Raw genomic sequence first — 25,270 nt, 5'->3', positions numbered from 1 at the left:
TTCTAAAGTCATTACTTACCATAACTACCACCCATAAATTAATAACAATCTAGGACAAAGACATTACATTTATGGCGCTCACTAACTTGTCTACTCAGCGAACCTTCCTAGTCATCCTTATAATCTTGTCCTATCTACATCATTCCATACATGTGCTCACACTTCCCTCATCAAAAATTTGTATGAATAGATCATACGCACAAAATTAACACAGCGTAGGCCCACTGAAGTGTTCTTTGAGAATTTTGATATTCATAGGTTCTCATGATGACGAAGAACTATTTAACTCCACAATTTACCATCTATTAATGTAGTCAGTAATCCGATCTCTAACTTTACCATTAATTCACTCTAAGACTCAGGTATGAGACCATATCAGTCACTTATGTTAACGCCTATAAACATCACACCTACGGCAGAGATTCTAATCGTCACTGAATCCAAATCTTATTTTTCATTGAGATTGGTTATACATGAAAAAATGCTCGAAAACCATATTCTATGGATAAAAATTTCTCATCAAAGACTTGAATAAGGCTTGTCAATGAGATCGAAAACCTACAGAAGGATTCCTAAATGTGAAGAACATGATTTTTTGAACGGAGGACTTCTAAATGACATATGAAACATTGAGACCAATGTACTGTTGAGGCGCACTTCCTGAAATCTGTGTCTCCATATGGTTTTCATCATTATTATTTAAGATATCACAATTGTTTGGGATATATAATCGCCAATGCATGACATCTCTAAGTGTTCGGACAACCTAAACTTTCTGGATTTGCTTGCAACCGTTCGTGCCGATCAAATTCACTCAGGATCAAACAATACGCGCACAGGACCGTATTTGATACGATACTCCACATTCCTCAACCACTTACAAAGAATTTCTATACATTGTGGCCTTCAATTGTCTTCAGGTCCATGCTCGGGTGGTGGAACGTCTGCTGGAGCATTAGTGTGGAGATTGACATCTGAGTGCTTTGCAGTAGTAGTTGCTGCAACTAATAACTCTATCACAACTTCTGATTCGACTTATAGTAACTCGCCAGAACTGACGGATCTTATCTCGATTGCCGCAGTTTATTTCGAGTTTAATCATGATAAAGCTGTGGTAAGTATATCATATAATCGTATTAAAATTTCCATGTACAATTCTATTGTCAGCTTTTGGAGGTTGAGGCTGTCTATTTATATCTCTATTTATTCCAAACGAGCTCAGAGTCCCGGATTTGTGAATTTTGAAACGTTTTGGCTGGATTTATGCCTGCAAGATGAAGTATTTACCACTCGAAAACATATGTGAATTTCTGTACATAGGTTGCATCCATTTCGTGTAGTTGATCACCAAGTTTCATCCTAGTGGTGATGGCTTAACTAACGGGAGCCTGCGCTTCACATTAAGCGACTTTAAAGATGCGAATTGGGACGGCCTTCTGCTTACTGGTTTATTGTAGACATACTGGTTTTCGAGAATTGTGACTTCAGGCTATGATTGAGATAAGAGGTTTTTATGAACAGCTTGTTTATTCTTATGGATCTGCGTGATCATATTTATCACCCTAAGTGACACTGGTCCCATTGTTCATCATTTCCTTAACAGTTTATTCAAAGGCTCAGAATTTACTTCACTCTAAAATATTTGGTTGCAGTTAAGTATTTTTCAAAATAAGATATTCCGTCGAAGAAACTTACAACATCGCGAGTATCAGTCAAAAAGTGGGACGTGTGCTCGATAGCTCTTTATTCCATTACTATTAACTGTAGTAATATTAAACATTGGGGAGTAAAATTCGAAAAAAGGACGAATTCACTCACTGAAGAGCATAAAATGATGCCAAAGCTCAAAAGTCAGGGGCAAATTGAGTAACTGATCCACTTCATTTACAGACTCCAACTAACCATGATTATTTGCAGATTCCAGTCAGGTAGTTTGGACCTTCTTAGACTGCTCAGTTCAGCCTATTCCTACTTCTAACCCACGTCGAGTCAGGTGGTGGTCAGTACGCCTGACTTGCCCCCGACATCTCATGTTTATTCATATAAAAACGAGGATATGTGTAAATATTCCAGGTAATTTTGTATGTATTAAATTAGCTTCATAAGAGTTACGATAGCCGGACAGACAATAAGCGATGTGGAATTCACAAAAGTATCTATCCAAGTTTTCACGTTCTACTAATACTTTAAAAGGGAATCAACAAGAGGAACCCGAAGGTAGTAAGATTAATCACGCTAACATTAGTTGAGACCTAATGATGTAAAGAGTAAAATGTGAAGGCATAAAATGTAAAACATATTTAAAACTAATCAAATAAAGAATTCCGAAAGGTAGAATAATTCTATGTCCATGATTTACAGGGAACTGTGGGTTAAATGCATCTGCGTCACTGCCACCCAATATAAACCCTGTGAGTTCTCAGATATTTAGATAACGTACAATGTTTTATGTTGTGTCCCAAAATGAATAAATATAGTTAACTAATCTTGGATCGTCCTTCGTTAATGTTTGGCTGAGGTTCAGCTATCACCTGTCCAAATGCATTACCCTTAGGAGCACCAGAATTTACTAACATTGAGGGCAATTAAGCTTATGTATAACATTAGTCGGCAGTCATAAACTCATGGTATTAGTCGTTTAGACCTGGTTACACTGGTCTGAAACATAGGTCGATATAATTGTGTCATCCTACGTCCATAAGTGAGTACGATCTTATACATTGGCAATGTAATGAAGATAACCAGAATAGCAGCTACTTTGTGTGTAGTTTATTGCATTTCACAAGCGGGAAAGTCATCCCTTTAGGGGTGTATTTAGACATCGATTCTCTTCCTCCAAGTGCAAAATGTTGCTCCTGGACTGACCTGTGTCATTGCCTAAATTAATGATAGGAAGTGAGTTAGTTGAGTGTATCGCTCACTTATCTCTGGAGTCTCATCAGTCCTGATAAGCTGGTGTCTGACGAAATCTCGGCATGGATTCAGAAAGTTCGGTTCTATCTTACCAACTTGAGTCTCGTGACGGTAAAATATCCATCTGCCAGCCAAAGGATGAGTTTACTGAGCAACAGTTCGATTTGTCTCCCTTTATGCATGTGGAACATGGTCATTAAGAATATAAGTTATTCGTAGGGTACCAGTATTCGATCACGGATGTCCTCGTATCATTGCTTGTGTATTTTAGGATCACCAAGTAAGTAATGTCTGGGTTAAGGATAAGGTACTAGGTAAGGACGGGAAATCGATTAATGAGGTAGTTGAGACATGTTTTACATATCCCTACCCACCACTTACCTCGTTGGACGATGTCTGGTTGGATGAAAGCTAGAGGCGGCCAAACCAAAGCGTAGTATCAGTTCATGAAGTCACTGACAAATTAGCTGGGCCTTGTTAACGGATGTATATTATCTTGTTGGGATCCACGAGATTATCGTAACCAATGATTAAAGGCCCTGAATGACATGGTTCAGGTACATCCACTCTATGTTTTCTTAAATCCTGAGTTTCTAGATTCGTCATAATCTTTTTATTTCAATAATTTCTTTCTTGAATCGTATCTTCGATGCTTAATCTTTTGTATTGCCTCTGATATTGTTCCTACTATGAGATTCTTCCTAACAATTTCATCTCACTGCCCCAATGAGGTATAGCAACGTCAACCGATGTAAACGTGCCGTGTTTAACGCATTTTGCTGACTGCATTTAGAACTATGCTTCAAAGTCTGCCCACCAGATACAGGGCTATAAATCTCAAATGTTTGATTTTTTGTAGTATATCTTTCTTTTTGCGGTAAAGACTTCTATAGTGTTTATTTCATTCATACAGCCTTGTCCGGAGCTGGCCACTGATCTCAGTATGGGCAAATATAGTTCATTACTGCAGCATGTAGATAATCTTCTGACGATATATGCAGTTCCGGGTGATAAGTAAGTTATTTTGTTATCTATAATAATACATCAAATTCTTATTTGTTACATGGAGCCGTGTGTAATCTAGCAAGTAACTAATATGCGTGAACTGGATTTGGAATTGATGAACTAGCTCCTTGCTGAATCACTAACTTTTCTTATCGTTTTGTGTGAGGTATTACATTTTCACTTTATTTTCTACAATCGAGTTGTAACCATAAACTATCTTGTTACTTTGGTGTGCACCACAATGAATATCTCATTGTAATATAATTCTGACCGCTATACCATTTCTCTTAGAAAGTCATGTTATTAGGTATAGTGTTGTGGGGATTGTAGTCGTCGGTTAGTGAATGGAGATAAATTTCGTTTGAGAATCCAGAAATCCTTTGATATTATAGTCTCCATAGTTATGATAGTGGTATATATATAATCGGCTTTGTCTCTTCCATGTTTGTAACTTTCCTTGCAAAATCAGTAGTTAAGTAAAATACTGGTTACAGAAATTCTGCTTAAAGTGAAGGAAATGTGTTTCTCCCATCCGCACTTCATTTAAGCAATTAAAACTTAAGGGGTAGAGTAAGTATAAACAGTGGGAACTGTTTTTAATGGTAATGATAAGTTTGTGAGATTCCAGTGAATTAGGGAAACTACCGATTTTTTTAAAAGTTTATCTGTTTGATTTTCATGCTTATTTAAATACAGAGGATCGTAATGCCCTAATTCAATCTATAATCTAAGCTATATTTTGCGAATCTACTCCCTATTAAAATAGGATTAATTTTTAATTCATACGGGTTTGTTGTAAATTGATATCTGTTGTTTATGTGAGTGACTGATTCGTGTAAAAGAACCGGAATATATATATATATTTCCTAATACTTATCTCGTGATTATAAACATTCATAGCATAAGATTTTAGCTCACTCATCTCAATATGCAACTTCTGTTGACTGGATCTCAGGTTCACTTTCCATTTACTTATCTATTACAAATACAAAAGGAATGGCTCAAAACAGTGTGCCATAACCTAGCCAGTCATTTTTAGTGATTAAGGGGTTTACTTAATTGGATTCTACTCTTAAACCCCTGCCACCTGAGCGTTCTCCTTCACTTTTATGTTTGAATCACTAGCCAATGAGATGGTATTATCCTTTCGTTTTTAATATATATGTTACCTATTTCTTATCTGATAGGTTTCTGTGGTTGGCTTGTTTTCACTGGACAAATATTTATTTTTAATCATTCTGTATTATTAATTGATACTATATTTGTGTTTTGAAGACGAACTAAACTGAAAATAAAATTTGTTAGTGTTCTAAATATAACTCCTCAAAATTAAATTGTCAGTGTTACACATCAAAATTCAGCCAAGTATGTGTAGTTAAAATAAATCCTGCATGGTTTTAAATGATACCTAAGTTAAGTCAGCTAATCCTGCATTATCAGTTCAGTGATCTTGATTTCCTTGTCAATTAAAGGGTCTACATTTCTTTTCTATTTCTTTTTAAGGATTGATCGTGCTCGAACCTACTTATGTTTACAGGCTCTTGAGAAAGATTTGAGTATGCTGACTCAGGCAATGAGAACTGACTTAGAAAATAATATCGATGCCATAAGTACATTTAGGCGAGCACCAAATCAGAAACATGATGTATTTAGTATGCGTGACCTAGTAAATCGTTCACTCGTTGGACACTTTGTTGGACGTACAGGAGGCCGGCTAGCTAGACTTACTTACCTAGTCACATCTGCACAGGCTATGATCAGTAATGCAACTGGAGTAATAAAGAATAATTCACAAATGAATTCAAAAAGTACATATTCATCTAGTATTGGGTGCGGATCTCGTGATGGTCTTATTGGAGGCTATATGGCACGCATCGGACTTTGTCCTAGATTGTCGTATGTAGAGGATACTTCCGCAGTTGCCCAGTCTACAGTTCAACGACTTCCATTTATGCCTTTAGTGACACTACAGAAAGATGCTTATGGTATAAGGTGAGTAAGTCACTCTGATAATCATTACTTTCCGTTTTTTGATAAAAAAAATTGATGACGTGTTTGAACAGCAAGTGATTTTTGCTTCCACAGACACAAATTTGTGAGTGATGAGTAAAAAAGGCTGACTGACTTTTCACAAAATTCAAAGCTTATAATATTTTCACAATTTGAATACTTTGTATCCATTTAGATCAATCTGTAAGATACAACAACCCATTCCATGGTATCAATAATTCCTGTCCGCTTTTATCTATCTACTGTTGGATGGAAACGATGCAGTTCTATTCTTCTCTTTGCGTGAAGCTAAATTACAAATGGGTCCGGTCGTTTATCATCTTAAGTTTATTTTAAAACCGTATTCCTTTCCACTGAGTCCGTTTAATACAAACTACTTCAAAATTGTCTGAATTTTTATCCATGTTCTTCGCTTAAGTCAGTTGTTTGTTTCGCTTGCTCCCAGAAACTGGAATTTTACTCGTGATTTATGGATAATTTTTTCGTGTCATGACAGAATTACACCATAAAATGAGATTTGTGTGGATGTTCTTTAGTTTCGAGTTCACACTATTTTAATAATATGATAGAGTTACATGTACGGTTTGAAGACTTCATCTACCTTTAAAATTGTGTATTTTATATCCTTATTTATTCATACTTATTATTTCCCTGCTATTTTTCCTTTAGTGTCCCTCATTTTGCTCAACCAGATGAAATCAAGTGTATATCAATTGAAGCTGAATTCGTACTACATCTAGATCCTCCTTTACCAATCTCAACAGATGCAATTCAACAACTTGAGCGTACTACAGGTAAACCTCTTCTTCCCTTAAGTGCCTTCACTTGACTTGTCGTCTCTATCATACTTTTCGATTTATAGTATTATTTTAGAGTAGTTATTAGTTATATTTTTTCTCTTTTAATGTAAAGGTTTAAGTAATACAGAAATCATAGATCAGAAAGAAGAAGATATAGTTTTATTGATTTTACGGAAATATAAACAAGAACATTTGTATGGAATAAACACACATTTAGTGAGTGAATGTTTATGTAAATTTTTCGAATACATTCAATATATTTTTTTTAGAATTTATTATCTATATAATAATAAAATAAATATTTAAGTTAAATTATACATGAAGTTTTCTTTTAATGTAATCAAAATAAGAAATGTTTGTAAATTAATATTTCCCTTGATTATTTAGTGTTAAAATGTGCTTGTGAATCAAGTTGTACATAGAAAAAAGTATCTATTAAACTTGGTAATGATTTGGTACCTGAAATAAATCAATAAAAAATGCTCAAAACTATAATCGATTTAGTCACTATCATAATCATGGGTGTCCTATTTAATTTTTATTTGATTTTCTTGTCATTTGAATAGCTCTTCTATTTCCATGGAAGATATTGATATCTATGATTATTCAACAATGTAACTTAATCGTCACAAAGGTTTAGCTTTCAAACATCGAGTCAAATGTTCGAAACTGAACTAGATCCATTTTATTTTGTGCTACCTCTTGGTTAGTTATGAAAATCCATTAACATTTTTAATCAGCTGATTTTACAGTGAGACAAGAAATAAATTAACTTATACTGTATACACATGATGACGTTATATTTGTTGCATTTATAAAAATCATGTTAGATAACATTTATTTCGACTATAAGTTAAGATTCTAGGTATTGATAGAGCTTTTTTACACAATAGTTAATGTATATTGTTTTATTTTCAGTTCAGTACATCAACTCTAATTTTATTTTTCTTATTGTTTGGTTTTATCTAGCAAAACCCAAATATTACACAACATAGTTATCAAATTAAGAGTGATGTCAAAGCCTATCTTGTCAGCTCAGTTCCATTTACATGTTCAGATCAAATTGGTGAAATTATTTCTATTCTTCGTAAACAAGCATCAGCTTTAGCGTTTTATGAAACATTTATTGTTCATCCTGATAAACCAGTGGAAAAAGGTGGGTTCACACAATTGTTTATAGTACACAACTCAACTTTAGGTTCTAAATATTTTTCTGACCGTAATGACTATTGAATTTTAAATTGTGACTATCACATGTGAATAGATGTGCATTGAAATTATCGAGATTACAAATCAAATTGTGTTTGTATGCAAACTATATAGCAAAAGTCCATGGAGTAAAAATGTTGAACCTCTGAGTGTTAGTTTGTTTTATAAACAGATGTCTGAATCTCATGCATAAGGTCTTTAAAATGGTCAGAATCACTGGTTCTATTACTTGGGGTGATATATCTTTAAATATTTTGTCAGTCAGTTAGTCTTTATCAACGTAGGATGTGGCACGAGTTTGTTCTGGCCTAAGTTGTCACATTTCACATCAGCATAACGAAAGGAAATCGAAAGAGCAAGAAGCATAGGATGGAAAATAATACGGGAACAATGGAAAATACAGTTCAAATTGAATAGTTGCAATCAGAGGATGAAGATTTAAGAAATGATACTTAACTTCAGATTTGGCTAAAGAAAATGAATGCAACTTTGTTGCTATGGTCGATTTATAGATGGCACCAAACTTATTTAACGATGATTTTGATTATTGTTTGTGACCCAGCAAGGAAGTTTTCACCTTCCGACATAGCTCAAATCATGTCTCGATTTTCGCATTCCTATATTTCCTCCAACCTACTTCTATGTTAGTCAGGATTACATGTCGGGGTAGTCAGTGGTTAAATAGTTAGCAGTTTGGACCCTTATTATGTTTAGTTATCTTAGTATCTAAACCGTTAATATGCATAGTAATGCTTATTTTGTTTCTTCCAGATGACGCTTTAACGTTCTCGTTTAGTATTAAAATCATGGGTGGTCAGATGATTTCACTAGAGTTTGATGATCCTAATCGTCTGGGAGCGAAGATTCATGGTAAGTAGTTCTTCAAAGATAGTAGTAACGTACCATCAATATAAAACACAATAAATGTATCGATAGGAGTTCAGGGTGTAATTTACTCAATGCGTAGTTTTTGCAAGTGCACTGTGCAAATGTGCAGAAAGGTGGGGATTAAAATTTTACAAAATTTATCATTAAATTTACGGTAAAATAAACAGATTTTATTCATCTGAATCCCAGTTAAAATTGATACGTGTTAATAATGCGGCAGTAAATTCGATTCCTACTATTACGGACATAGTCAATTTCTTATCCTCTTTTTTAACTGCTCCCGAGATGTTCAAATTTAAAAGGTTAGGTTTCTTTGAAAACTTAAAAGATAAGAGTAGATCAACATCGATTGAACACGGATACATTTACAATGCTCTTTAGTCAATCAGTCATATGGAACATCGAACTTGACACATATGTGCATCGGTTCAAGTTACCACACCGCATTAACACTGCAAAGTAAATTAGTCAAAGGATATCTAAGAGTGGTAGAAGGAGTAACAATATCAGTACTGATATAAAAGATTAGTCATAGAAGGTGTGATTCTAACAGAAAATATGGGTTTGTGGAACTAAAAATAAGATGATTCGGATACTAAGGGTCTTAAGGAAGGAAAAAGATAGATTCGCTTACTCCCTCAGGACTAAATTTGACATTTAAACAAACTAACCATCGTCTTTAGATGAAACAACATGAAGAGTCCCTGATGGGGAGAATTTTGTTTGGAAAACATGAAAAATTCGGAACTGCAAGAAATAAATGACGGAAGATGATACAAATGGTTTTTGCTGATTATTAGTCGAACCTAAGTGTGATGTTTAATTCGAACACATGCTGACTTAAGTTCCTCCCTTAACAACTATTGAGAAATCGTCAGAAATGATATCCTTACAAACGTTAATTTTTGAGGTTACGAATTAAACTAACATTTTATTAGTTGCTCTATATGCCTTGAGTTAAGTACTTGACTTTGTTTTAATAATTTGGTCTTATGATGTAACTAATCACTGTCTTATTTACTTCTTAGCTTCTTTACATGTGCGTCCGTTCGATGTCCAGTGTCTGGAATTAAATTACTTTTCAAATACACATGATCGCTTGAATAGTAACTGTCCAAGTAATGACAAAGAAGTAGATGTCATGCAACTGAATAAGCTAGACATAGAGTCTGGAGGTAATCTCAAAGCTAACTTCAGCAAAATTCTCACAAAAACACATACATTACCAATTGGTTTTGTCTGGTTACTAACTCAACTCCAATGTCCTGTTCATAAACAGTTGGTAAGCATGAAGTTGCCTGTAACCAATTCATATGATAGTACTGAGAATAAGGAAAGCTATTCATCAGTCAGTCAAAATCAATTGACTTCTTTAAGGACAATGCTTAATCGTGTTAAATCATCTATTATAATCCGTGGGGCTAACGGTACTGGTGGTGTACTTTGTGGTGGAGATCGAAAAGTTTCATTGGATTTTGAATCTTCCTCATCATTCGCTGCAGCACAAGTATTTGCTTTAAATACACCAAACTATTTGAACAATGCTAAAAAGATACCTCCTTTACCTCCAGGTGTCATGGCAACACCTCCTCCTGCGTTTACTCATTTGGATACAAGCTCAAGTATGTTGTTGTCGTTGTCTTTTGCGGGTTTAGAAACGGTAATTATAATAACGAAAACAAGTTCAGTTTATCAAATACAGTTATGTTTAATAGAATAGGGGATTCCTAGCATAAAATATTTCAAAATCTTCCTCATAATCGTCATTTACGTTACTATATATATTCTCACACCGTGTTCGTCACATATTTGTGCTAGATAGGGTATTAAAAGCTTGTCGATTTGCCTTTTTATGAGTGGACTTTGATGTAGCTGCGTTCCATTCTTTTAGAGGCTGTTCAGTAGAGAAGTCGTAAGAGAAAACAGCGGTTTGTATTTAATAAAAAGCAATTGCAGTTATTTTTCGGATTTAAAAGGAATCCGTGCAACCGTATTATAACAAATACCAAACCATCAAAATGATTAATTCAAGTTGACATCACTTATTGTATTGTGATGTTCACTGTACCTAACCACAAGTTTGTAGATCTTAATATTAATAATGTAGTGTTGCTTTCTCATGTAAGCAGTCATTCAGGTATAAAGAAGTTTAAGTACAATAAGCCCTCAAATATCATTAGTTGATAGAGGCCAGGTTTCGGAAACACAAAGATAAACCGGTTGTGTACTGCAGCTAAATCTACCTTCTCTCCAATTTTGATTACAATAAAAGTGACAACCCCTGTGTTTTTTAAAAATTAGTTGCTGCATCAGCTATTTCATTTGATAATTCCGTACATTAAACAAATATTTGGCAACTTTTAAGTGTTTAAACGAAACTTCCGAAAAAATAGGCTTTTATTTAGGATAAGGAATAAATTAAGACGAAATTGAATATAAATTTCATGGAAAACAAACCCCATAGAGACATAAGGTGATGTCATATTAGTTTGATTATAATAAAGTAACTAGGGTTTATAAAATGGATTATTCTCATATTCTTCCTCTTCGATCGTAACAGAGTTGTTGAAAACTCATCTTATTCAACGGTAAAATGTTAGGAGTTCTCTCAGAATCCTGGTAAGGAGAGAATAACAAAAAAGTTTGAATCAAAATTGATGTCTCAGCCTCAATCTATTGTGTAAATTACAACTTTTTTAATTTATGTCGTCGAGGGCTTACTGGTAGTATATTCTTTGTATCTCTAGCATTAAAAGTTTCAGTTACTGATTACCTATATTTTGACCATTAAACTTTGCTATGCATTGTTAAAAATATTTATCGAAATGTTTCTGTATAACTATATTTAAAATATTTTACCGATTAAACATATCCTTAACAGGTGACCTTGGTATTATATCATCGTTGCGACCTGTGAACTCTCAAGGCAAATTACGTGATATGCATCCCAATTCCAGTTTACCAGCTGTCTCAACTAATCCATCCCGTGGGTTAAGGCTGGATGACTTATTAGTTGATAGTACATTTCAAACACAACAACAGTTACAGCAGCGTAATCCACCTCCCATTTCTTTTTCCCACTCGTTACCAAGCTATGTATCGCCTATTCCTGGGACACATACTACCTCTTTGGCGGATGTGAAGGAAGCCTATTCTGACATGATTAATCCCAACATTTCTACATCAAATTATCTTTCATTACCTACTATTCATTCCTCACATAAGTATGGGTCTTCTGTTTTATCCGGGTCAAATAGTATCCCTTCAAATTTGTACAATATACCTTCTATGTCTGTTAGTGCTTCCAATTCAGAGGCTACAAGTTCATCTGCTGTAGTCAAATCCAAAAGTTTTACTGGTAAGCTTCTAATTAACAGTATATTTAAATGTACATTTCTTTACTAAAGCGTGTTTAGTCAAAATTAAATGGATCTCACTGAAACTTTTGTGGCTACTAACACTGACCGGCAATTGATTACAATTCAAAAGCTAATGAATTAGTTTGAATCGTTAACAAGGGCATTAATAAATCGACTACCCCTTTAGATCAACCAGATTCTTTAGTTTGAATTATATAAGTATGCAAAGTATTCATCAATTAAAACACAATTGTATGAACGAAGAATATTCTCTTCAATAATTTCTCATCAGGTTGTGTTTTAATATAATGGGAATTTTTCAGCGATTAAAATCTTGTATTCATCAATTAACAGGGTAGTTTTTTTTAATGTAAATATAATTTCCATTGAATATTCACTTGTATATGGCTTAGTAGTTGTGCTGCAGATACTTGCAAAATGAACAGTAACCGCATTCGCCACTTCTCAGTTAAACCATTGAGTCTTTAATTCATTATTTTGATATTAGTTCTCATTGCGTATCAGTTGTTGACATAATTACAGCTTGTCTTGTAGAACTAACATATTTCTCGTCAGCGATGATGAAAAATGTGACTTTAGGTGATATTTCCCATTATACCACTAAGTACTTAGTCATTTAGTCAGTCATAATCAACGTATAGTTTGCCACAAGTATAGTTTAGCCCGAATCGCCGTACCACATCAACACTATAATTAACGTTCAATTTGTTCCCCACCGGAATCGAATTAGATAACTGAATGGTCAATGGGCTCATCTTTGATCCTGAAAGATCCTACTTTTAAATTTTGAAGTGGTTATAGTTGCGTACTCCTTAAATGAATTAGATCGACAATGAGGTAGTCCATATTTTATTTACTCCCAATGATTTTTCAGTTAATATCAAATTTTGATAGAAGTTGGGTTGAAGTTTCTAGTTTTTATCTCTACATTCACATTACTGATAACGAAACGTTATTTTTCTTACTGTTAGCCTCACCGGTTAGTGATAACTCCAGAGCTCCATCAACAAGCGGATCTATGCTTGTTAATCTTTTAAACGAAGATTCACTTTCTACTTCCATTCCTTTGGTGTCTCCATCCAGTATGACAGATCGTCACCACTACAATCCCAGTCATTCGTTAACAAATCTTCAAAATAGTCCTCTCACTTCAGCTGCGAGCAGTATAAACGTTTCTAATAGTCGACTTCCTGGCATGATGTTATCCAATAACTCTCAACTCCCTAGTTCAGATGCACAGTTACCCCAAGGGTGTGGGAAACCTTTAAGTTCATCTGCACCAAACCTTACTCCGAATAGTTCCCAGTACCCTTCCGTTCGTAACTCCAGTTTAATCACTCCTAATACTGGTCGTACCAAACATACAAGCTTAAAGAACAGTCAAGCTAGTTTAACTGTTAACCCCACAAGTAATCCTAAAAAACCTCGTAAAAGGCGTCGAGAAACGGTGGAAGGTAGTTTCCGATGCATTAGTAGTCAAAAAGGAAATACACCTGTTCCTGGTGTATATTCTAACTATCCCACTACAAAGCACCAGCGTGTCGACACTGTTTTACCGACTACCAGTATCTCATTGTCAGGAACCTACCAGCGCCCTACTTTTAATCAAACAAATTCAAATTTCTCTTCATGTTCACTGCCATATGTCCAGCAGAGTACGGTAGCATCTACAGTGCAAAGTATCAACATGCAAATCCCTAACCCTAGTAAATCGGTCTATGACTTCGACGATAACCCCAGTTCAATGTTCGATGTCCCGGTCGGTAATATATCGTCCTCCAACTCCTTATCGTTTTCAAGCGGTTCTTCATTAACAAGTCCTAAATCTGGTGTGTCTGTAAACCCATTACAGTCTGGTAGCCTGGCAGTTAGTAATACCAATCCAATTTCGAATTTTCCTGTGACAACAATGATGTCATCAAATTCAAATTTAGAACGAACTATCGAACGTAAAACTAGTCTGAAGATGACGATAAAAACAATACCATCTCAACCGATTACTTCAACTCCTAAAGCAAGAGTAAACTTTAACCAGAATGAAGTTGATAAATACAACAAACTCCAGTCTGTCCAATCAAATTCGACCCCTATTAATACATCGGACTCTGGAGGTACAGTTCATCTAGCTCAACCTTTGCCATCCGTTAAAAAACGTAAAAAACGTTCCGTAGAGGGCAAACCATCAGCATATATGTTACAAATGCTTCAGCTTGCCAACTGCTCAATAAGTGGTTCTGATGCCTCAGTTACCACTACTAGTGTTACTACTGGGGCTTCTGGAGTTCCTAGTCGGTCAGCAATTACTCCTCTTGTACTTAACAGCTCTGGTTTAAAACAAATCAAAAGTACGAATAAATTAGTTGGTCATGGTTCTGTCTTAGTGAAAAAGGAACGTAAGCGTCGTTTAGGTCATGGCTTCACAGAGAAGACTCATTTTTCCTTCATTCCAAATAGTAATACTTATAACCAGGCACAAGAAACAGCTGACAATTCAAATATACCGAAGCTGATAAAAATAAACCGTGTTTCCCGACCACCAACTTCTGATGTACCCAAAGATAATCAAACGGGATCAGGTACGACTCCTAATTTGTATAGTAACTGTATTTCAATGTCCCCCAACTCATCATCAAAAAAGAAGGTTTCTGCACTTAATTCTACTCCGCTTGGGACTGGTGCTGGAACTAGTTCCGGGAGTGATGATATGATGGTTGCCAAGAGGTTGTTTTCTTCATCGGCTTCACCCTTAGTGAGCGGTGACAAACGCAAGCGCAATCCAGAAACTTCGAAGCAGTCTAACAACTCTCAGTCTGCTCATCCTAATTCAGGTACCTCAAGTGATTCTGCATTTATATCTTCCCCCCTACTTCCTTCTACTAGTTCAGATCCACCTACCAACAGTAACACATCACGTAAAACACCTCGTCCATCATTACATACAGCACCTAATTTACCTCGTGTTCCACATACTCCCACAAGTAAATCTCAACCTGTTCAACAAAGTAGTACTCTCAATTATTTATCCTCCAGTTCAGTATGTACTCCAAATCCAGCTTCTGTAAGTGTTGTTGGTTCTTCATCTGGATTAATTAAAGGCTATAAGATCCCTAAAAAGAAAAGTACAACCACTGGCTGTTTACCAAGTGTACCTTTATCGGACGCAAGTGGGGACAAGTCAATTGGAATGCTGTCTACCACACTTCAGCAAATACAAGAAAGCGTTTCATCCTACAGGGATACACCAGATTCTCAATCTCCAGAAAAATCTGATGAATCCAGTCTAACTATTGTTGAAAATATGTATCCAAGTTCTAACGATCCTAATCTAGAGGGCGTAGATCCAATAAATGCAGTTGTGTACAATGCAAATATCAATGGTGCAGCAAATAATACTGACGACAATTCTTCAATCCCGTCCGATTCAGTTTCAGGCTTTACGGCCCCTAATACTGAGAGCTGTTCACAATCCATCCTTCATCCAATTTCACTGCAGTCCAATTCGTCCGTTTCAGGACAATGTTCGCAATCGTCACAACAGCAGTTTCCCCGTAAATCTTCAGTGAAAAGTATCAGTGATATTGTTGATAAATTACGGGCAAAATCTACGACTAGCATAACTTCATCTACTTCAACAATTATCAGTGATTCATCGAATGTCGGAAGTTCTGACACAACAGCAATCACTTCATATGAAGTTAAAGATTCTACAATAAATTCAATGCTCTCTGATAATCCAAGCTGTGTCCGCAGTATAACTAAAAAAAATGATGAATTTCAAGACCAATGGAGAGACAATATCTTCGAGAAATTTTGTCCAAGGTTAGTTTTATATACATAGTATCTCGTAATTCTAAATTTATTCTTCTCTTTAACGAATCTTTTTCATCAAGTTTTCTCGTTTTGTGTGTTTAAACAGTATTTTATTGACATTGACAATCATTTTTCATGCTATATTTAACATATTTTTTAAGGGAATAATGTTAACAAATAATCAATCATTGAATTATAAAAATCATTGATCATTGCACAAATGTGCGTTGGCTCAATTTGCTGCACTTCAAATCAACATGTTGAGATGAAATTAACCAAAGAAACTTAAATAATTGTATCTATGGTAATAACAAAAAGGCTGAACAATATGAATATAGTTTGATGAGAAGTATTCCGTGAAGGTATACATGAAGGAATATGTACGCCTTAAAAGCAAGGAAGTATGTTTGCACAACTGCAACTGATTAGAGAATATTAGAGCATACTTGGAAGTGATACTATCCAAACTATTGTATGTAAATAACATTAGATTGAAGCATATTGTTATCCATACTTTATGTTTAGCTGGTAAAAAATATGACTATATGTTGACCATCTAAGTATTCACGATCAATCGTTCTCTATCTTATAACAAACAATGCAGTAGAAAGTGATCCCATTTTCAGTCTTTAAGTTTTTCTTCCTTATTATGATAAAAATGTACAATTTGATTCGATGTTCTCGTGATATTAAGCAACATAGTGAAGCTAGCATTATATTTTTTACATTTTCACTCTCAACTAGCTAATCCAAAAAGTGTAATTCTTGGACTTTGTATTTCATGTGAATATCAAACACATTGTTTTTTTCTCTTAGCGGTTCTTTATCGTTATCGTCATGAGTTGTATGATGGATACGATACTGTCCGAATGCCTAAACAAAAACAGATTGTTTCCTTAGAGAACTGCCTTCCATGCCTTTTACTTGGTAATCTAAACTGGAAAGCGATAGAGTAACGTCACTAAATGCATTTCCATGATAGTGGGTGATAGAAGGAGGTCGATGCCCTACCCATTTCTTTACAACCTTGGAGCTTATATATGATAATGGCTTTTGATGTCACGGTTCTTCAACACGTCCAAGTAAAACCTCTTCATCAACCAACACAGTTTAGGCCACAGATGTCCATTTTTTGTTCATACTTGTTCCATAGTGCCCCTGCCAAATTGGAAGCTATGGTGAGTACTTTTTTATAAGAGACTACAAAGACGTTGATACATGGAGAAGTATCGTGATCCCTCTTTGCCCTCACTTGTACTAGTGCATTTTTAGGGCTTCTAGTACTTAACATCACTGACGAAACTATATTTTCTTACATAGCTAAACTGGTAAATTTCCACGCGGATATGTAAGTTCGTGCTCCATAATTTAAAACCCACCTAATGGGCAAAGCATGTTGTATGGTTGATTTACTTTATTTGAAGTAAACCAAGTGAACTCAAACCCAGAAGCCAGTCGAAAAATGTGTATGTAGATTACCGAATCACCTTCATTACACTATTTGAACTACCCCTTATAATAAGCAGTCCTGTACAATCCTATTTTTCTGTTGATCTCATTTTTCGCACTACATGTTTCTTATTTTCTGGAATAATTACTTTCGGATTAACTTTTATTTAGTGGGACACCGACACCGCACCAAACAGAAAATGGTCAGAACAATATATGTAGATCAGATTCTGAAGTGGATTTGAGCACATCAGTTGAAAATAGTGAAGAATCTGTATGGACTAGTGGAAATAAAGAACCAGTGTATGATAAGGATGAAAGAAATATATCCTCAAGTAATTTAAATGCTCCAATGATTCATTCGAATACTCAGTCTATCTCAGATTCAGAGGGGAAACAAGGCAAACAACAATTTGAGGTTTGTTGTTTAGTTTTGCAATAAGTTTTTCGCGTACATTACCAAAAATTACATAAAAAGCGCCATTTTTCAGTTGATAGAAAATATAACATATAGCGTAAATGTAAACGAATAGGCAGTTACGAGTTATTAGTTTTCTGTAATGTCCTAGTTTTGGAGGTTTATCTGACAAAATTTTAAAAAACTGTAATATTGGACCTTTACACTCTTACTGTAAATACTCTTGTATTCGTTCTGCATGTTAGAGTTATAAATGGATGTTATTATTCATTAATATGAAGGAACAATAACTCTTCTTCAATTGCTCTGACCAGACGATCATTTATGATCAGAATATTGTTAAAATATCTTAACAATCAATCCTAGATCAGCATGTAATTTCTAGTTAAATGCTCGTGTTCTATCGAATAAGTAATTACATCGCACATAAGGATTACTATCTGGTAAAATTTGTTTCCGAAGTTATGCTAATGTATGATGAAAACATTCACTGGGTTATTTTGAATTTAGATGCAAAAAAAGGTTCTGTGGCAGTGTCTGTCACTGAACGGTGTGCCTCAGAAGTACATAAACCTTGTGAAGGCTCTTTACTTGAATAGTACCAGTTGAGTTGTGGCTAAATGTAATCTGATTTTGTAACCTAAAGTAGTATCCGACAAGACTATCCACCATCTCCATTTCTGTTAAATTCATCATAGACCTACTGTTGGAAATAACGTTCAAGTCAACTGAATTTTCAGAAATTGATCTCCTTCCAGGAGGACAAGGTTGTGAATCTTCGTCGACTGAGATGGTTGAACCACGTGTTACGTATGCCTGAACACCGATTAGCACGGCGCACAATACTGACGTGTTGCGGATGATTGGAAGAAAGTTAGGGGGAGCCAAACTAAAGCATGGCATCAGTTCTTGAAGTCACTAACTTCTGTTTTGAGCCATGTTGGTAGATGCAGACTACTTGGTTGGGGTCCGTGCGACTATCGTAACCAATGCAAATAATATAATGTATTTGTAATATCCCAATGAGTAGAAATGGGTTTGCTTATTTATTCTCTGAGGAAGTGGTTTACACTCAGTCACGAAACGTCAGAGAATTTAATTTTCCTACTCATTGGAATATTACAAATATATTAATTTATTTATAACAATCTACCCAATGCTCAATTTACTCGAAATTATCAAGTCAAACCCTTGTAATGATATCGTAACCAATGGTTAGAGTCTCCGTGTGACATGGCTTAGAATCGGTCACAATGGCGCAGGTGTATATACTCTTTGTCTTCCCTTAAATCGTGAGGTTAAAATTGCTCTATACCTCTTCATACGAACTAATTCTTTCTTCCTGTGTTACATTCTCATACACAATCTTTCTTTTGTATATTACTACCATTGAAGTAATTACTTCTATGAATTTGGTGTTGATCTTGTCGTGCCAATAAGGTGTGGCCACTTGAACAGATGCATATATGCGCCTGGCTTTCGTTGTAGCTGACCGACTGACTGAGATGCAAAGGTCTAAACCGAGTGTGAGTGATTTGGTCATCCCTGTATTCCAAGATAAGAAGACTAACTCCGATGAGATTAGGTCAATAAAAGATAATTGCGAATATTGGTCTGATCTGTTTAGATGAATGTTAACTTTCTGTATGAGGTTTTCATAATTCTAAAAATCATTATTTAGGTACTTTAGATTCATAAGATCAACTATAATTGCATAGGTGCATCTATTTTTCTAAATCTTTCATGTTTATCGTAATTTCCTCCTGTTTGTTAGTTTCCTTCTTCCATACTTATGTGAATTGTTGGAATTTTACCGATACGTTTCATTGTCAAGTTTGTTGTGGTGTGCTTATCTGTCAAGTAAATATTTCACGATGTCTATTATTAGTGCCATATTGTCAAAGCTGATTGAAAATGTCACATTGATGTTAATGTAATCGGTAGTCTGCTTCATAATTTTCAAAAATAAATAACCCCTGTCTAATGGATGCATCGTTGTATAAGAAATCGCATTTCTGCCAAACTTTAATTATCAAATCAAACCTTGGTAATGATACCTACAAACTTTAATTCGTTCATTTCTGTTTATTATTCTCCATTTAATTAGTGTATTAAAGCTAATACTGATACACCAGCATCACCTACTGAATTGTTAACCACGGTGCCCACATCTAATTCAAATATGTCAAGTAAGATTATCCCTATATCTCCTACAAGTATGAAGTGTCTCAACTCCACTGGTTCAATATCGGGTTCTAATATGAAGCCCAACATAGTACGACATAGCTCTTTACGTTTCGAAAAGAAAACTGGATCTGGGCGTTATTCTCGATTAGGGGGAGGTGTAAATGGAATGATGATGCATGGGGGTCTTGTTCAACGTAGCAATTCTGATAAGTTAGTGTAAATGTTTTTGTGAAATTGTATTGTTTTTGAAAATTATTATTTTTTCCTATTATGTGTTTTGTAATTTTATTTTACATAGAATAGAAGGTTTAGTTGCATATATATAATAACGAAATTAATTATTTGAAAAATCAGACAGTTGCTACATTACATAGTATACAAAAAGAATTAGCAATTTTTTGTTGAAAGGTCACTATTATAGTATCTGTGTAAGAATTGAGAGATGGTTTTTCAGATTATGTAAAAATAAAACGTGAAAGAAATTGGAAGATTGTTTATCAAAGCTCACTCTTATACTGATGGCCAAGGTAGTGAGAGTGTTTTCTACATCTCATTTACTAACCTTTAATTTACAATTTCTTCGGTAGCGTTATTTAAGAATTTGCATAGAATATTTAAAAAAAGCCCCATATTGTTGAATTCATATCCAGGTAATTTGTTTATGCTTTATCCTTGCGTATATTTAATTTGTTTAAAAATTGTCATCAGTTTTCATACAATAATTATTATATTTGTGTGTAAACTGTGCAATTTTATATTTGGTCCTAAATCATCATTTAAAATAGTTAATACTTTGCTAAATTTACGGAAAATTGTTTTTAACATATCCTGTTGATCTACAAATTATCGTTACTATCAATCGACCATCTGCCGTTATATTTGTGTAATATCCTTCATTTTTGTATGCAATCATACTTGTAATGACTAGTTTTCTCTTTTTTTGTGTTTGATAATTTTTATAGTTACAGTCATTCTAGCAGTTTACATGGTCATTCAAATCGTCTCCCACGTGGTGGAATGAATAATCCGGTAAATTCAATTTTTATTACTGTTTCTTTTGTTAAATTATCTTCAATACTAGGAGTTTGCTATAATCTCCATGTTGAGTAGCTTATACTCTATAATGCAAGGCTGCAACAGTAATACAGATTTGTTCAAAAGTACATTCCTATGTGTATGTAATTTACTGTTGAAAAATCCTTCTTTTCTCAGTAATCAAAAATTTTTTTCTTGTGATGGCTTGAAATGTTATGTTGTTTCGTTTTGATTACAAGTTATTGGTTATACTGAATGTCACTTTTGTTAACTGATGTGTGTCAGTGAAGAATTTTTTTACTCTTACCGTATTCACATTTGAACTCCTAAATGCGTCAATTTTCAGAGAGATAACAAGAAAACAACATATTGTAATTGCTGAAAGATGAATGTAACTAAAAGATAAAACTGTGTACTTTTGATACCATCAGAAAATAAGTGACTGAAGTTTAACAATGTTTCAGAAATCAAGATTATAGAACAAGAATACGTTTTGTTTAACAGCAAAGTATATAAAATAATGATTTTCAAATAAGCCGTTCCTAGTCACCCAACGAATTCTTTCCATAAAATCAAGTCAATTGATGATAGGTTGCACAAAGTTAATTCAATTAAGGGATAAGCTTTTGTTGACATTGTTATAGCTGTAGGCTATTTACCTGTATTCGAAGATGAGATTATTTAAAAAATTAGTATGATCTAGTCAACATAACATACATCTTTGTAGCTTGATAGTATACTTCTAGTATTGTCTACATGAATTTGACTCAACCTGTTTCTCAGTGAAAATTTCAATATTGTTCATCTGTTTTTCACTTGTTTACTTGATATCGTTCTGGTTCATTTAACTGTTCCGTGTGTTCTTACTAGCCTGTTCAAATGAGTAACTTTGCAACTTGAATCGATTGCTCTGTGGTCAAGTAATCATGGTAAATACTTGACCAAACGAGCTATTGTGCACATGCGTCACACATAGCTCAGATTCGTTCGACATAAGACTAAACTCGGGTAGAAAAATTGTCGTTTTATCAAGCACATGTTAATTTGTATGTGTTCACAATGTACTGTATTTATTAAGGTAATCGGAACCAACTAAGGAAATAAAATATACTACTCTCGCTATCCAACTAACGAAATCAATATTTCTGGGTGTACAGGTATATAAATGGTTCTAACTTTGACAAGGAAAAATTATTTGAGAAGCTTGTATTTTCAATCCTAGTGTGAACAGTCGTTGCTATTAATTAAACATACGTTTGATAGTTAGATTAATCTAATCATAACCCTATCTTATGATAAAATCGGTTAACGATCATTCAAGGAGTTAACAGCTTATCGTGTGTACACATAAATATTGTCTTTTATTATTGAGGGAACATTGGATTCCATCAATCTATTGTTATTTAGTACATTCAAAAAGATATTCCCAGATGTTTTAAGTATATTTTATTAGTATACTATAGAGTTAAGGTTTGTTGTTAAATGCTACCGTAAAAATTTGGTAACATTTTTCTGTTTATTCTCACACAGACTAATGTCTTGATAGTTCACCAAGCATACGAGTTTCAACCGTTATATCATGAGTTATATTTCTAGTCCTTTTACACTACAAGTTTAGCTCAAAGCTAGATTTTTGAATTTAAACTTGATTGTTGAGTTGCATGTCTCATGTCTCAATGTGTGTAAATCCAATGGAATGTGGCCATATGCTTTCAATTTTCTGTTATTTTTATTCCTTCTTGATAGTTTCATTTTATTTTATTATATAGTCTAGTGTAGTAATAAAGTTACAACCCAATAACCAATTACAAATACATTTTCTCAACTTCATGTTAAACTTCTATAAGGGCTATATATACTACTGGATTGTCTAAACCTTAGTAAACTATGGATTATGTGTTTAGAAACATATAACTTATTAGTTAATAAATTAATACTAAATAATCATTTAATCATCACTCCATTATAAGACTAGCGCATAATACATAATGATAAATAATTATACTCTTATAATCCTCTTTTAGGAATACTGGCACAAAAACAAAGTGAGTAATAAATAACCAAAACAATATATTTTCACTACTAATCACAGCTAATACAACTCAATTATATATATATATATATATATATATATATATATATATATATATATATATATATATATATATATATTATTTGTTTGTCCTGTAGTGATTTGTGCATTTTTCTCAGTACAAATTTTTTTGTAGAAATCTACATTACAAGAATATGGTTTTCTTTTTTCTATTCTACACTGTAATCATAAATATTTTTTATGTATATCTGTGTTTTCTTTTTTCTGGAAAAAAAAGAGAAAAATCACTCGACTATAAATGTTCTAAGATTTTGCAGATATCTTCTTGAGATTAGTTTAAAATATAAATTATTAGTATTTACTACTAATGAATTAGTTTATTTTTATGTTCAATCTATCAAATTCGGTAATCAAGAAAATCATTAAAATCTACTTTTCCTGATTAGTGGTGTTTTACTTCGTTTTTTAAAAATGGTGTTTAGCTATTCAATTGTGTTGTTATTCTATAGAATAATATTATGGTTCAAGGCGGTGAGAACGAATGTCCTAGATTACACCTTTTATGTTCACTACAATATTCATAGATTTTTCTTTTAATTTAAAATATTTACTAACCTAATAATATAATAACATTGAACCCTAATTGTATTCAAAAGATATTTTGTTTATCTGGTAAACTGCGACAAATTTTGTAATCCATTCATTTTACTCTGATATTTAATCCTCATCGGTAAATAATTTTAATATTACTGGACTCATATTTATGTATATCTTTCAACGATAATAGAAAGATATTGAAGTTATGCTATAAGGAAAATTTACTAATCATTTGTTGTCAGATTGACAAACAGCTCTGTTTTTCAGCAGAACTTCAATTGATATCATCTCATAACATAAGTGACCTTTAAAAAAATGCAACAAAGCATACCATCTAAGTAGTTTGGTGTAATGTCCTAAGTTTTTGACATAAATGTGTTGTTATTTCTGTCCGCTTTATTTTCCACTGAAAACCTACTTCTTTGAGCTTCAATACAATCGTTTAGGTTTAATGTTTGTAAAATGAGATCGTTTTCATTGGTTTTTTTTTACCTAGCGTCATAATAAAGCACCAAATTTTAAACCACCATCGAATTGGGGTCCGATGAATATGGATTATGGTAACATGGGTGTAGCACCGTCGTCTTCTTCATCTTCTGCTCCTGGTTCATCATCCATCGATATTAATAATAGTGGGAATATGGGTCATTGGATGATGCCTTCTGGTGGAAATATCAATCAGAATAATCCAAATATGATGCAGTATAATAATCCACATTCTATGCAACATCATCCATATCATTCAGCCCTTAATAATAGACCTATGCGACCAAGTTATAATCTGAATGGAACTGCCGGGCATAATCCATACAATACTGGTATGATGCGTGGAAATAAAAAGTAGTATTTTTTTTAACTAACCAAATGTTGACTGCTAATGAAGATTACCTATATGTATGTATATATATATATATATATATATATATATATATATATATTATCGACCCCTTTTGCTACTAAATCAAATTTCCCATTTGTTCTTTAATCTTGTTTTTATTGAAATAATTTTGCACAAATATGAACTGTTTGTGATGGTGTTTCTCTTTTTTTTTTAAAAAAAGGACAAGAGGATCTTCAGTGTATTTTCTTTTGTTAGTTACTTTGTTCACTACTTGACTTGTTTTTTTTGTTGTTGTTGCGTATAACGAGATAAATATTGTGATGATAATACTGATAACTATGATTATTGATGCTGCTCATTTGTTCTTTATCCTCGTAAATTATTTATTTGTATTTTGCTCTCAATTTTTCTCTTCCGTTTTTAACTTGATAGTCGTCTTCATATCGCCTTTGAAATATACGTGATCATATTTATTAATTATTTGCTTGTGTAAATAATGAGCACAAATTTAGAAAAAATATATACTCACTGCTATTCCTTTAATTCAGTTTTGTGCAAAACCTTTCAAATTAACATGAAAATTCGTTTAAAGCATTACGAATACTTGCTGAAAGTTTTAGAATATTTTTGTATAGTATACATATTAAATAAAATTGATAGGTGGTAATATGATTA

General features: G+C 33.7%; 1 protein-coding gene across 1 annotated transcript; it reads left to right on the top strand.

The window, feature by feature from the left end:
* Positions 1-645: 645 nt before the first annotated feature.
* On the top strand, positions 646-25,270 carry MS3_00000861 (uncharacterized protein). The gene is made up of 15 exons (XM_051208461.1): positions 646-1,114; positions 3,827-3,927; positions 5,422-5,910; positions 6,598-6,722; positions 6,841-6,944; positions 7,698-7,884; positions 8,709-8,807; positions 9,854-10,447; positions 11,707-12,183; positions 13,177-16,024; positions 17,636-17,882; positions 19,990-20,279; positions 21,032-21,098; positions 23,129-23,149; positions 24,251-25,270. Exons 1-15 carry the CDS (start codon positions 737-739, stop codon positions 24,596-24,598), a joined length of 6,375 nt encoding a protein of 2,124 aa, XP_051074586.1. The 5' UTR covers positions 646-736; the 3' UTR covers positions 24,599-25,270.

This window comes from Schistosoma haematobium, chromosome 1, assembly GCF_000699445.3.
Source record: "Schistosoma haematobium chromosome 1, whole genome shotgun sequence".
Classification (NCBI taxonomy): Eukaryota; Metazoa; Platyhelminthes; class Trematoda; order Strigeidida; family Schistosomatidae; genus Schistosoma; species Schistosoma haematobium.
Note: the sequence above shows the minus strand (reverse complement) of the source record. Positions and strands in the feature narration are given on the sequence as shown.

Excerpts from the sequence above, each read along its gene's own strand:
- MS3_00000861 (XM_051208461.1), top strand. The coding sequence starts at position 737 with ATGCATGACATCTCTAAGTGTTCGGACAACCTAAACTTTCTGGATTTG. Across the intron at positions 6,945-7,697 it reads ATGGAATAAACACACATTTA|CAAAACCCAAATATTACACA; the intron begins GTGAGTGAATGT and ends GGTTTTATCTAG. Across the intron at positions 16,025-17,635 it reads TTCGAGAAATTTTGTCCAAG|TGGGACACCGACACCGCACC; the intron begins GTTAGTTTTATA and ends ACTTTTATTTAG.